The sequence below is a fragment of the Ornithodoros turicata genome, chromosome 1 (genome assembly GCF_037126465.1).
Source record: "Ornithodoros turicata isolate Travis chromosome 1, ASM3712646v1, whole genome shotgun sequence".
NCBI classification, from domain to species: Eukaryota; Metazoa; Arthropoda; class Arachnida; order Ixodida; family Argasidae; genus Ornithodoros; species Ornithodoros turicata.
In genome coordinates, this window is record NC_088201.1 from 99,679,892 (window position 1) to 99,693,462 (window position 13,571).

Genomic DNA, 13,571 nt, shown 5'->3' on the forward strand with positions numbered 1-13,571 from the left:
AATATAAGATTGTACAGCACAGCGCCCTTTTTGTTATGATTTAGTTGTGATCGCCTAGGCCTAATACCGGCGACAAAACTTTTTTTTTTTCTGTTAGATATCGATGGATGAACATAAGTTGAAACTGATTCCCGAGAAACTTATATTAGAATGTACATTTGGCAGCGTAAAATCAAGTTAGTCTGTGAAATTTTTTTGTTATTCCTCCCAATGGCCAGACTCCCTTTTAATATACGGCTCTGGTCTGGAGGGAAGAGCCGCTCCTTGTGTTTCCTTCCTGCATGCCTGAACACGGCTGTAGCACGGCTGTCGTCAGCTACGGTGTAGCCGTCCACGCGGCGCCAGTGTCGTGCCGAAGGCAGAGAAGAGAGTGTGTGGGGGAGGGAAGGAGGTGTTGTCGCTGCTTTTAGTATTAATGGGCTTTATCATCAATAACATTGAGTGACAGTGAGTCAGCTTTTTGGAGGGATTGTTTGAAACGGCATCCTTGTTCAGGGTGCGTTCCTAAACTAACTCCCGAGCGTGACACGGTTGTACCACGTAACCAGTAGCTAACCGATCGAGTAGGTTTGGGAACCCATGTTATGCTCTCATCGAGTAAGCATGAAGACCTGCGACGCCTTTTCGGAGCTGATGGGTGGGAAGACGTTATGAACCTCCCACAAGATGGCTACGTCGTTTCTAAAAATCATATCACACTATCAAGCCAACAGCTATCCAGTCCCACTTGAAAACATCGTAGCGAGATTTAGTAAAAATACGCAGTCGCGATTCTCTTCCTTGCAGCCTGAAACGAAAAAAAAAAAAAGAAGAGCAGTATAACATGGCGCGAATTTTGCTTGGATGACTGATGCGCATGGAATGCACAAAATGCACGCCTGAACCAGGAACAAAAAAGTAAAACGTACTGTGGCAACTGCGGAAGTGAATCTCGCTTTGTTTCACTTTCGAAAATAAGCTCACGAAACACGCGTTGAAACAACTTTGCCAGCTTGCTTGCTTTCGAATGGTGGTATGATGGGCCATACCAGAACTCGGTGGTCCGGTCCTGAGGGGACCAGCAATTGGAGAGCTATTCCCGTGGTACGCTGGCCCAGTTTCGTTTTTAAGTTCCCAGAAAAAGAGGAGACGCAGTAGGAGTGACGTCGCTAGTCGGTCTTGCCTATCCCTGCCGACCTTGGGAAAGTGTGTTGACAGAGTTAACTAGCTGGTAGACTCGACCTAGTTTTGAAACGCAGGTACGGGCGTCATAGAGTAACTCAACGATATTTTGGAAAGCCGCTTCCAGTAGAATGATTTTCCCTGTCCCTCACTCCTTCTCGCCGTCTTCCCTTTATCCGTCCACATCTAAGCTCGACCTCACCACATCTATACGACCTCCTGCTTCCTGTGCAGTACCTCCGCTATCAAGATCCTTGGCGTCTTATTCGACGGGAACAGCCTCATGAACGGCAACTGGCTGCAGGCTTTGCAGGAGTTGCAGTCAAAGTGTCAAGCCGCGGAGTCTTTCTACCTCTCCTACTTTGAGCGCGCCTACTTAGTGCGAACTATTTTCTGTGGGCGTGTATGGCACCTGAGCCACGTGTTAATTGCACCACACCAGATAATAGCGAGGTTCCACTCCGCCATGCTCTCGTTCTTCTGGAGGGGGCGTCGCAGACCAATTTCACGGATCTTGCTGTCTCTCCCGGCGTCGCGCGGAGGAGAGTCACTTCTTGACATTGGCCTCACGAACAGAGGAATCGCTATGAGAACTACGCTGCGTATTCTAAATAGCGAGCCGTCGGCAACTCAAGTGTTGTGGCTCTACTGCACTGCGGCCTCGCACAAGACCTTGTCGCGCATGCCTATGACCCAGTGGCTCCATCGGCTGCGTCCTCTCCATGGTTTCATGCCTCCGTGCACTCGTATCACCGCAAGCTGTCCTGTATTCCACGAAGTAATTTACTGGCTTCTTCTCCTAGCGTGCTGTCGGAAGCAGTGGTTTGCCAAGAAGTGGATAACAATGGTTCCAATAGCAGGAGACGCCCAAGAAACATGTCGTGGGCGGTGCTGGTCGGCTCGTGGCTCCGTGGAACTCTGCGTGATGAGATGTGGTTGTTTGCTTGGGATATCCTGCTCACACGTGACCATCTCTTCTTGTGGAACCTTGTGTCGACAAACAGTTGTCCCTATTGTGGTCATGCCGAGACGAACGATCATGTGCTGTACGAGTGTCACACGGCGATGATATTTTGACGTCTTGTTCGCTCCGCACGTCATTTGCTCAATCTCATTCGACTGACACCGTTCATCTCACCGCCTCAGTGTTCTTGTGACTGCTTCTGGCGCTGACATATTGTGGATAGCGCGCTGAAAGGTGGTGGCACAACGTCGAAATCGCGCCCTTTTGTTCATGCTGCTGCGACGCTTGCTCGTGAACGGGACGAATTTCCTGCAGCTTGAGCTACTCGTGCTTCGGTGTGACCGGTCCGATAGGCTGCGGGGACCACATCCCTCACTTTGTGAGCAGTACGCTTGGATTGTATGTAGTGTACATCATGTAATTATTTTTCTTCGTACTTTCAGACTTAGGTGGTATAGCCTACAGACTATATGACCAATGAATTTTAGATATACATAGTGTACATGGTTATACCCTGTATAGTGCCAGTGTTTTTTGCGTGTCGTACATAGTCATTCTAGTCTCCAACTTGTCCCATTGCCATCGATTTCGTTTCTATTGACTACAGCTTGTGCGTTACGTACATAATACATTTTCCCAGAACAACAATAATATGTGGTTTCTACCTGAAACCACTTTGGACCTACTTGTTCATCAATGTAAACTGGTAGAAAATCCAGCGAACTGGTAAGGAAATGTGAAGGAAAGTGACTTTGTAGGAGAGCTGCCAATATTTTACCTTATGTTCTTTTGCAATGTCTTCAACATTGTCACGGTATTTAAGGGAGATGGAAGGGCTCGGCAATTATTATTGGAGAACTAGAAAAAGAACTAGAATTGCGCGGTAGTTGCTAACAGTACATCATGATAAACGGGACAGGGATAAGGAAGCGCACAAACGAACTGCCGAACAGTAGACCGTTTGTGCGTCTCCCTGTCCTTGTCCGTGCCTGCTATTCCTTTTATCATGGTGAGCGTTGCTGTTGGCGCAAGATGGACACTTCCACAAGAATTCTATAGTCGTGTTCAACTTAAGAAGGAAAATAAATCTAGTTCGTCAGCTCTCAAAAAATTACAAATATTGTGTATTGATATTTCTTCTCCAAATACCGATACACCGAATATCGATATTTATAAATACCCATATTTTAATCGAGTTCATCGATTATTTTTTTTACGATAATGATATTTATTGATATCGAAAGTTTCCATATTTTTGCATCCTTACGGGATATCAATATCAGATACCTTATGCCGTCACACTTCTTTTCTCACAACTGCATCATCAACCTTAATGCAGTTCACAATAAATGACAAGCCCAGATGTTGATACTTTGTAAACTTGCAACAGAAGTCTACTTGATGTTCGCATTGGAAAATATTATGCTCCGTTTTGTGCCTTTCCTCGCTTACAAAACCATAGTTTAGATTTCTGAGGGACACAGCGCACCAAAGAATAAACGCATTCGTAGCTGCCTAAGATAGCTCAATATGAACACATTTTTATTGTGTTTCCCACGCTCTGTTCTCGTCCTCAAAAATACAAACATATAAATATGCTGAAATTTCGGCGTCTACTTACGAAGGATTTTTATTGTTGTTCAATGTGTAGACTAGTACCGACACCTTAATGCCTGCAACCATCGTCTTAGGCATGTGCTGTTCGAAGCACTCGACTGGCGCCTGCAAAAAAATAAAATAAAACAGAGTGTAAGTGCGAATCAACGCCGAGGAAAGAGGATGCGCAGGATAAATGTAAAACATGATTATTTGCAGCGACGTGAATGTGCATTCCAACTTTAAGAGCAGAGGGGGTAATAGAAAATGGTCACCGCGAATACCAAAAGTCATAAGGCTGTGATGCCATTGCATGCACACACTCGAGACAGGCGTTTCAAAGAACCACTAAAAATAATCGAGGGCAATTAAAAATAATAAATTCCCGGAAAAAATATATCCGGAAGGAATGTCCCAGGAAAAAATGTCCCCAGGGGAATATCCACTTCTGGTACTCGTGGGCTGGTTGACTTCGGACGTTGATTTTTTACTAGGACAGTGTGAATATTCGAATTTTTGGAACACCGAAGCGAGTAATTGTATATTCCATCTCCGAATCAAATATAGAATTCAGTGTTCGAATTCCGAACCGAATTAATGTTTCTTCCAAACTGAATATACTTGAAAGTGAAAAAAATGGCTAGGAAGCAAGCGAGCTGGTGAAAATGATGCATAATGTAAAAACCCCGAGACCTGGGAACACGAAGGGACAGACACAAACACGAAGTCTCAAACACAGCTGAAAACTTTACTTCACAAACAAGAAATATATACAAACAGAAGGGAAGGAAACACCAGTTGAGAACAAAACAGGAGGTCATTTCGGGGGAACGAGCAGTCTGTTCAAGGCCGGACCGAGGCTTACGGAAGGTTTGCTGACACAGTTCCCACAAGAAGTTATGAAAAGGGTCTCTCTCAAAAGCCTTCCGTGAGGGTCCAATTCGGATGCCTTTACAATTGTTTCATCCCATAGAGGGAAGCAATCTGAGCATTCTTCCAAATGTTTTGCAATTTCAGAGTTTGAAGCTTTATTTTTTACTTTTAATGAATGCTCTCTCAAACGATCATTTAAGCAACGTTTTGTCTGGCCAATATAGCAGAAACCACAAGCTAAGGGGATCTGGTAAACAACGTTTGAAGAACAGGGGACAAATTTATTCCGGTGATTCTTGCAACAAACTTCAGGTTTGGCGAAAGGCGTGAGGCGGTCAAGACGGAAGTTGTTCTTGAAAACGATGTTGATTTGAAACTTCTTCGCAACGGCTAACAAGTTGTGAGACACTTTGTGAAAGAAAGGTATAACCACCCGTTTGAGGACAGAGGGCTTAGTTTCAGGTGAACCAGGAAGCAAGGTGTTTAACAAAACATTTAAAACACCAAGTAACATGTGATGGGGGTAACCAGCATCATTCAAACGGAGAAGCTGACTTTCCACAGAGGGAATGAGGGATGACGCCGAAATAAATCATGTAAAAATAAAACGTTCAAAAATAAATCTCTTAAATATCAAATTTGCAAAATAAACTCTTCAATATAAATCATGAGAAAATACACGCTGTCGAAATAAACTCCAAAAAATAAACTTTGAAGAATAAACGCTTCGAAATAAATCTTTTAACATCCATCGTCCCTGATTGGTGGACACCCGACGGCTCTACATCCGTCGCGGAAAATAGTACCCTCCTCGCGCTTGGGGCTAGCCAGGGCTATAACTGTGAACGAGGATTTCGGTACACCGGAAGTAGGTTGTCTGTCTGTATGTGATCCGTGACCTGTTTTTCCAAGTTAGTAGAGGGGAGGGGGGGCTGATATCATTCAGAATGACGGATGCCCGGAAGCGTATTATTCGGTGAAGTTCTGTTTTAGCAGTGCAAGTAACGCGCGACATCGGTGTAATATAGTCTAATATAGAGCCGACTATCAGGAGAGTTTGGCCATTCTTTGGTATGTTTTCTGATTTTGCGTTTGTCTTTTTCGTGTGCGTGCGCGCTTTCTTGGCCTTTCTTTTACCAGTGCGAATGACCGCCACCGCGCAATCCGTCCACAGCGCTCAGCTGGCTCAAGGATCATGAGAATAGCTGGGTAAATTACGTCTAAAATGTAATTAAATTACGTTACTCATTACTGTAGTTGAAACGTAATAAAATTACATTACAATTACTACGAAAAAGTAATGACGTTACAATGGCATTGCTTTACCATTATTGGCATACATGTTCCCGAGCTTGTGGAAGGCACAAGGGACACACAAGTTGACGAAACTTGCCTTCCCCGAAACTCGAGGAAAAAAATGTATGCTTACAATGTATCAACAGTTAGCTTGTATTCTTCAATTTGTCTCTTCTACATGTCATGCTAGTGTGCCACGTATGACGTATCGTTCCACAATGTAGAGACCAAGGAGACACAATGTATCACGACAACAGGAAGATTGTCAGGAGGATGGGGCCCGCAAACAATGGTTCTCCAGGGCTACAAACCGTTGACCTAACAACGTTTGTTTGTGGGTGCCCTGCCTAAGGCAACTGGCTCGTCGAAGGGAATTGACGTTCCACGTGCCGATTGAGTGCGTCACCGTTCATAGTGCCGTTGGAATTCTTTTCACTCGCCAGTCCCTCAACTCTCTTTCTGCCAGGTGCCAACACAGAACACACACTCGATTCTTTTGTAAAAAGTAATGAGTAATGTCATTAAAATTACAGCCCAAATGTAATTAAGTTACATTACAAATTACCTAATATCAAAAGTAATGCATTACATTACAAATTACCAGAAAAAGTAATTCATTTCTGTAATTTCATTACAGTAATGCTATTACTACCCAGGTATGATCAAGTGTGCGTGTCCTGTATTCATACGCGCATCGTCGTCATCACTTTTAAGCTGGATATTTCGAAATCCTAAGTTGTTATGTAATTGATAACAATACAAACATGAGTAAGAAACATCATAATAGCATGTTTCGCCGAAAAGAACATCGTGTCGGCCATACGGCTATCACTACTATGATACGGAGCGTTACCTTCCTAAGCCTAACCATGATTTATTTTAACAGCGTTTATTTTGAGGACGTGTATTTTTAAACGGTTTATTTCAGAAAATGGATTTCGAAGGGTGGAATTTTAAGCGTGGATTTTTTAATGTTTTATTTTAAAAGATTTATTTCGGCGTACAGCCGGGAATGATATGATGACAACAAGATTTTTTTACGGCATTTGATAGGATACCTGTGATCAAACCCCGTTTTACAGTTTTAGAATGACAACTTGAAGCGGGCAAAATGAGTTTAGCTTGAGATTTTCCGTAAGACCAACAAAGAGCGGGTTGTAACAAGAGCCTGATATCAAGAATCTGAAGCACGCCAACAGTGGGGAACTCAGTGGTAAATACAAGCTCTGGGGCTGCGGACACAACTACATTTTTACACTGATCAATAACACTCTCATTGGTGGAAATGAAAACCAGATCATGTACAAACCTTCTTACAACGACATCATTTGAAGATAGAGAGGATATAAAGGATAATACAGCGTTGTCAATTACATTCAGGTAAATCTCAGAAAGAACAGGCGCGATGCTCGAGCCAATACAGATACCAGTTTTTTGGGTGTACAGATGCCCGTCAATACTTATGGCAGTTGATCTCAGATAAAGTTCTAGTAAGCGCAAAAATTCAGTCACGGATATACCAACTTTCGATTGAAAGCGCACCAAGTTATCTTCAAGAAATCTGCTACTCTAATCAACAACACATTATCTTGCAGTGAATAGTATAGATCCTTGATGTCTAAGGAAAAAGCAAAGCATTTCTTTCCATGAAACAATTGTAAATCCGAAATAAGTTGTTTTTCAAAGTTAAACCGCTAGGGACACAAATAGAGGAAAATCCATTTTGCAAAAAGATCGAAACAATTTTTTGCCAGGTTTGATTCTCATTGATTACGATTCTAAGCGGCATGTCCACCTTGTGATGCTTGAGCAAGAACTTTACAGCGAAAGTTCCACAAGAAGCAGAGCGTATACAGTTACATAGGGCAGTCAGATCATTGTCAAGAAGAATAGAACAAATCGACTTCTTGATCTTGTCCAAAGCGTGGTTATACGGTTTCAAAACGTTTCCAACAGCTGCCGACCTCTTAGATGCAAAAACACGTTCAGGTAGAACAGCGAATTTTGTAGACTTATCAGTTTGCAACAGACATAAGTTCTTCTCAGACAATTCATTACGAACTAACTTAACAGGAGAGAGATTACAGTTTACGGGACGGTTGTTCGAACCCAGAGTGTGCGAAATGTGGTGTACTGCCTAAGAAATGAAAGACGAGGATAAGGAGGGATCAGTTGAATGACAGACGAAACCTTATAAATGCAAGCAGCTACATCTAAACGGGAGGGAGTCAAGTTTAAACAAAACTTAGGGCCCTTTGATAAAATCGCAGTTGTGCGGGCAGACACGGGAGCACAAGTAGGGTTTACAAGGCACGAAGGCGGCGCTTTTTTCGGACTTGGCTGATGAGCAGGCGCACGGAGGGAAGATCTCAATGCAGCAAACTTGCAAGAGAAGACAGAATTGCATAGGGCGGTCCACTGAGCAAACTCGACGGTATGACGAAAGTTTGGCCCCAGAAGCAGTGCCCATAGGGTATCCGCCGATGAAACAAGGATCTTTTTCTGGATCTGAAACAAGGATCTGAAACAAGGAGGCTTTTGAGAGAGACCCTTTTCATAACTTCTTGTGGGAACTGTGTCAGCAAACCTTTCGTAATCCTCGGTCCGGCCTTGAACAGACTGCTCGTTCCCCCGAAATGACCTCCTGTTTTGTTCTCAACTGGTTTTCCTTCCCTTCTGTTTGAATATATTTCTTGTTTGTGAAGAAAAATTTTCAGCTGTGTTTGAGACTTCGTGTTTGTGTGTGTCCCTTTGTGTTCCCTAGTCTCGGGGTTTTTACATTATGCATCATACTTGAAAGGTCTCGAAGCTGCATATTAAGGTCGGCACAGGGAGGGCGTAAAACAAAGTCAGCGCTATATCAGTTATATACTTACGCATACATACCGTACATGCTTATATACCAACATATGATTTATATGTATCCGGTACGGTTATTGAACTAGTCGCTTAATGTACTCGTATCCAATTCCGTTTCGAAATGAGTATTCACACATAGCGTTTCTTTACCTAGGAGGTCACTGTGGATCAGTTTTGGTGCATTTACTTTGCTCTTTCTTGCAATAAAGCGGACTGTACAGTCAGAAATATTGAAACACATTTTTGCTTGTCAATTTTGATGCTTTTTCCCTCCGCATTTGATTTTTCTTTTTACATATCGCCCTGCACGTTAATCCGCGCACTCTTAAAAAAGAATTTCACATGCTCCTAGCCATTCAGAAATGACATTGTTCTCTCCTGATTTGTTGAATCTGGGCGGTGCACGCACTTTCCGTGACACCTTACATTTGTGTTAGTTAGTGGAAAAAAGTTTTTTTTTGAGTTAGCACCACAAAGCAACTGTTGCTATACGCGGTGTACAGACATGGACAGAAGACAGCACGAAGGAGCGTGACAGGGGCCTAGCATGCGTCCAGGGCCGACTTCATGACGAAGTGTGCCGACATTCGTCTGGAAAGTCTGCGGGAAAACATGAGGCAGCAGCCGGTGCGGGGATTGGAACCACGAGCCACCTCCCAGTCTAGGAGTGGAAGGCAATCATCCTAACTGCTCCTCCACGCGAACTGGTCCCTCCCTCAAACCAGAAAGGATAGCTGTATCATCAGGCTTAAGATCTAAAGTCGCAAAATCCCCGCGTTCTGATTGCACGCCAGTCAGTGTGATGCCAGACAGGATCAGCCACGTGTGCACGTTGTATAAACAAACGTGACAATTGATTGCATTGTATTCTCTACGTGAAATTGTTTCAACTTAATATTACAGCATATACCGCATCTAATAGATATTGTTTTGGACTTCAAGACCGGCAATATTGCAACCGGGGATTTCGCAACAATTCCACGGTTGCCAAAAGTGGATGTTTTTCTCAGGGGGCGTTTTTTCCGGGGACATTTTTGTCGGTTCCCAAAGGCAAGGGCAATGTCCAGCGACTGCGAACATATGAAGGACCGAAATGAAGCAAAAAAGAAAACCAAACAAAGATCGTGAAACGTACCGTGATAAGGGTTTGCCTGAATTGCGTATGACGTTTTTCTGTGACGTCAAGTGAGGGCAGAAATATCGATGTCACCGTCGCTCTTTAGCCGATCACTTATGGTTCGCAGCAGAGTGCGGAGCTGAAATAATGAGGTCAGTGGCGCGCGCTGCGCTTACTTTTGTGCTTCACCAGTGGTTCGAGCGGATCATGTGGAGATCAGGCTTTAATATTGCAATTGCAATGTGCTCCCTAAGGTCACTAATTAAAAAGTTAATTAGTCCCGTTAATTAGTCCCTATTTAAGAAAAAATACGGTTTCCTAGCAGCACTGTCGAGTAATCCAATGAAGAAAGTAAAATCGTCCCACGGCAACTTCCCCTTTTTATGAAAATTTGTTGCAGTTGAAAAGACATATCCTGTATGTACAGGGTAGTATACCGGATATATACACAGCATATGTTGGGATATTAAGATGTAAGTGAGATACATATACGGATCAGTATATGAAGTAGCGCTCACTTTATTGTATGCCCTCCTTATGCCAGCCTTACGTGTGCAGCTTCGGGGTTATTCAAAAGTTGTCTTGACTCATGGCGTACCACAAGGCAGCGTTTTCAAGTGCTATCCTTTTTAACCTTGTAATGGCAGGCCTGAAGTCCTGTATCACCCCTAAAGTCAATGTCAATATATCTATCTATGCGGATGACGGATGCATTTGGACTGTTGGAAAATCGAGACAGCAATCCTGATTCGTCTTCAGTATTCCCTGGATAACATTTTGCGCTACCTAACAGAGGCAGGATTTATCAACTGAGAAGACGAAAGAAAAATTATTTCCCGGAAACAGTACCGCAAGCGATACTGCCCCGACGACCTTGTTATCGGCCGCGCCATTCAAAGACACGGCCCACCCGCGGGCGGACCGCGTTATCAAGGGGCCCTGAGAAGACAGCAGCCTTGGCTTATACTCGGAAGCATGTGCGTCGGTATAAGCTCTTCCTTGGCAACACGCCTCTTGCTGCCAAATTGGCAGCAATTGAAGTGCTGCGCGCGCAGCACTTCAAACAACATCAACTCCGGACCATGCAGTTCGAGTTCGAAACCTATTCGCAGAAAGTGATTCCTGTTCACGGCACGTTCACCGCATCGGTCACTTTGGCTAACCGTTCGGAAGTCTGCATTTTCTACGTCGTCGTATCGGGCACTCCTATCCTGGGCATCGACATTCTACATGCATTGGACATAAAACTCGAGGTCGCTCAGCAGCAATGTTTCAGACTCACTGACTCAAGTCAACCATACAGATGCAAGCAACCGCACCAGGGGGCTTAATCGCTTCACACGTTCCACTTAATGACACGAGACATCTGAACGAGTCGTTCACGCTAACGAAACGAAGAACGTTATCGATATTTTGTTGTGATCACAATCTGTGCTCCTCGCGAAGCACATGCTCGTTCTATTCCAATGTTCGTTCCCATGCTCGTTCATCAGCTTCTTCTTCCCGTCCCATCATATGGCTCGATAGTGGTGTAAAAATAATGAACAAAAAAGTACATCAACATACGTGAACATCTGAGATAAAGCCGCAGCGGGGTCGCTGCCACCTTGCGGGCGCTAATGAAGGCTATGTTTGGCGTGCCAATCAGTGGTGGCAGCCAATCAGAGCGCTTAGAAAGTCTGGGAGAGTGATCAGTAGGCTTAGAATGGGCCAATCAGCATAGCTCGGCGATCGGCGTGCACCAATCAGCGTGAAGTGGGCGGGGTCAAGTAATTAGCATAAAGGGGCGGAGCTGTGCTCAGCGATACGCATGCACCAATCAGCGTGAAGTGGGCAGAGCCGAGTAATTATCATAAAGGAGCGGAGCTACAGTCAACCAATCAATGATCAGTAGGCTTAGCACGGGCCATTCAGCGTGAACTGGGTGGAGCCAGCCAACTAATTAGCATAAAGGAGTGGAGCTACGGTCAGCTAATCAAAGATCAGTGGGGCTTGGCGCGGACCAATCAACGTGAAGTGGGCGGGGCTAATGGCGGCCAATCAGATGGCTTTGGATTGGCTTGTGATGGATTACAAATGGATTGTGTTGGCTTAGAACTTGATTATATTGGCTTAGAATTGGATTAGAATCGGCCATCTTGGATTAGAAAAAGGATGTCGTTGTACAGTACGGTTCTTATGTCGTATGGTTCTTATACAGGCACCGTTATTATGCCGTATTAAACTATACTACTGTTACTGTAAGTATAATCGTCGAACAATACGCAAAAACTGTAAATCATATTCCTGTCCAGACGGTGGTGTCGGGAGAGAATGGTCTTAAGTATGACGTGGGGGCCCGAGGCCAGAAAGGAAAGACGTAGTGATAGCAGCAGTACCAGAAGAAGAAAGAGGGGGAGGCTGCCCTTTCTCCTCAGCGTAAACACTTATTCGATTACCTGTATGTATATTTTTCTTTCAAGCATGGATGTACACGCGCAGCCTTACTGTCAGGCTTCATAAACAGCAGACTTAAAATAAATTTGCAGTGCAATAAAACGTTTTTCTAGTGAACTTGAACAGAACGTTAGTGAACTTTTTGAATTCCGTGTTAGCGCCGCGAAGCAAGAGAATGTTATGAAACTATTCAAGGGAATCTACCTCAGGAAATGTACAGAATGTTTTGCTCTTCACATCCATTACAACATCAACACTACTGTCTCGTCCAGTTGAAAGGCATCCCGACGCCATCGAGTCCATGGGGCACGGTTATCCGCTTGTCGCCCAAGCGAAGAATCCTTCTGTAATCTTTCTTTGGCAGCTTCAACGTCAGCGAGTCATTAGGAATAACGTAACGAGAAACCTGATTGACGCTCTGCTGTGGTCACAATCACTGTTCCTCGTTTAGCTTCTTCGTTGAGGCTATCGTGCTCGTTATGAGCCCTTACGTGTTGTGATGTCACCGCCCTGAACGAAGTACAGCTGCAAACGAGGCTGCAATGTTTTCGACCAACGGGGTCGTTTAATTTTGTTTGGATAGTTCGCATGGCTTGTCTACGGCTTGTATTTTTCACTTCTTCATCTTCTTTCCCGTCTTGATCTGCATCTCCTTGAGAATATCTCCCAGCCCTCATGTACCCACTAGTGTAAATACGATGAAAGGAAAAATATGTCATTTTGTACACAGTTGTGGAGCACTACATGTTCGTTTCTGCAGAAAGTCTGTTTCTGCAAATCTCCCAACGAAGATGCTTAACATTCTAACGAGTAGGTAGACCCGCTCGTAAGCCGAATCTCGTTCGACCTTACTGGACCGAGAGATTACGCCCCTGTCATGTTAACGAAAAGAGCGCGTCATACTACACGTGCCCGAGCCCACGAGGGCCTCGCGGTTTTTTAAATTTATTTAATGTTTTTTTTAGTTCCGTGTTATTTCCGCGAAGCAAATGTGGCTATGAGCGGCGTACAGGCCTGTACAGATGAAGAGAAGACAGCAGGAAGGATTGGGGGACAGGGGGATTAGTATGCGTCTCGGGCCAACTTCAGGGGGAACTGTGCCGCCGTTCGTCTGGAAAGTCTTCAGAAAACCCAGGGAAAACCTCAGACAGCACAGCAAGTGACAGGATTGGAACCCGTGTTACCTCCCAGTCTCAGCGTGGAAGCCTCGCGCTTCGACAGATCACGAGACATGTAGGGGATGAAGCCTATGAGCACGTGAGCACACTC

The 13,571-nt window shown here is 44.4% G+C and overlaps 1 protein-coding gene across 2 annotated transcripts in view; it reads right to left on the reverse strand.

Moving 5' to 3' along the window:
* LOC135378508 (uncharacterized) overlaps positions 1-13,571 on the reverse strand; it is a 131,899-nt gene that overhangs the window by 104,330 nt on the left and 13,998 nt on the right. For both annotated transcript variants that reach the window (XM_064611552.1, XM_064611551.1), the window contains exon 2: positions 3,747-3,847. In XM_064611552.1, the coding sequence (XP_064467622.1) occupies positions 3,747-3,847 (101 nt within the window). The remainder of the gene's footprint in view (positions 1-3,746; positions 3,848-13,571) is intronic.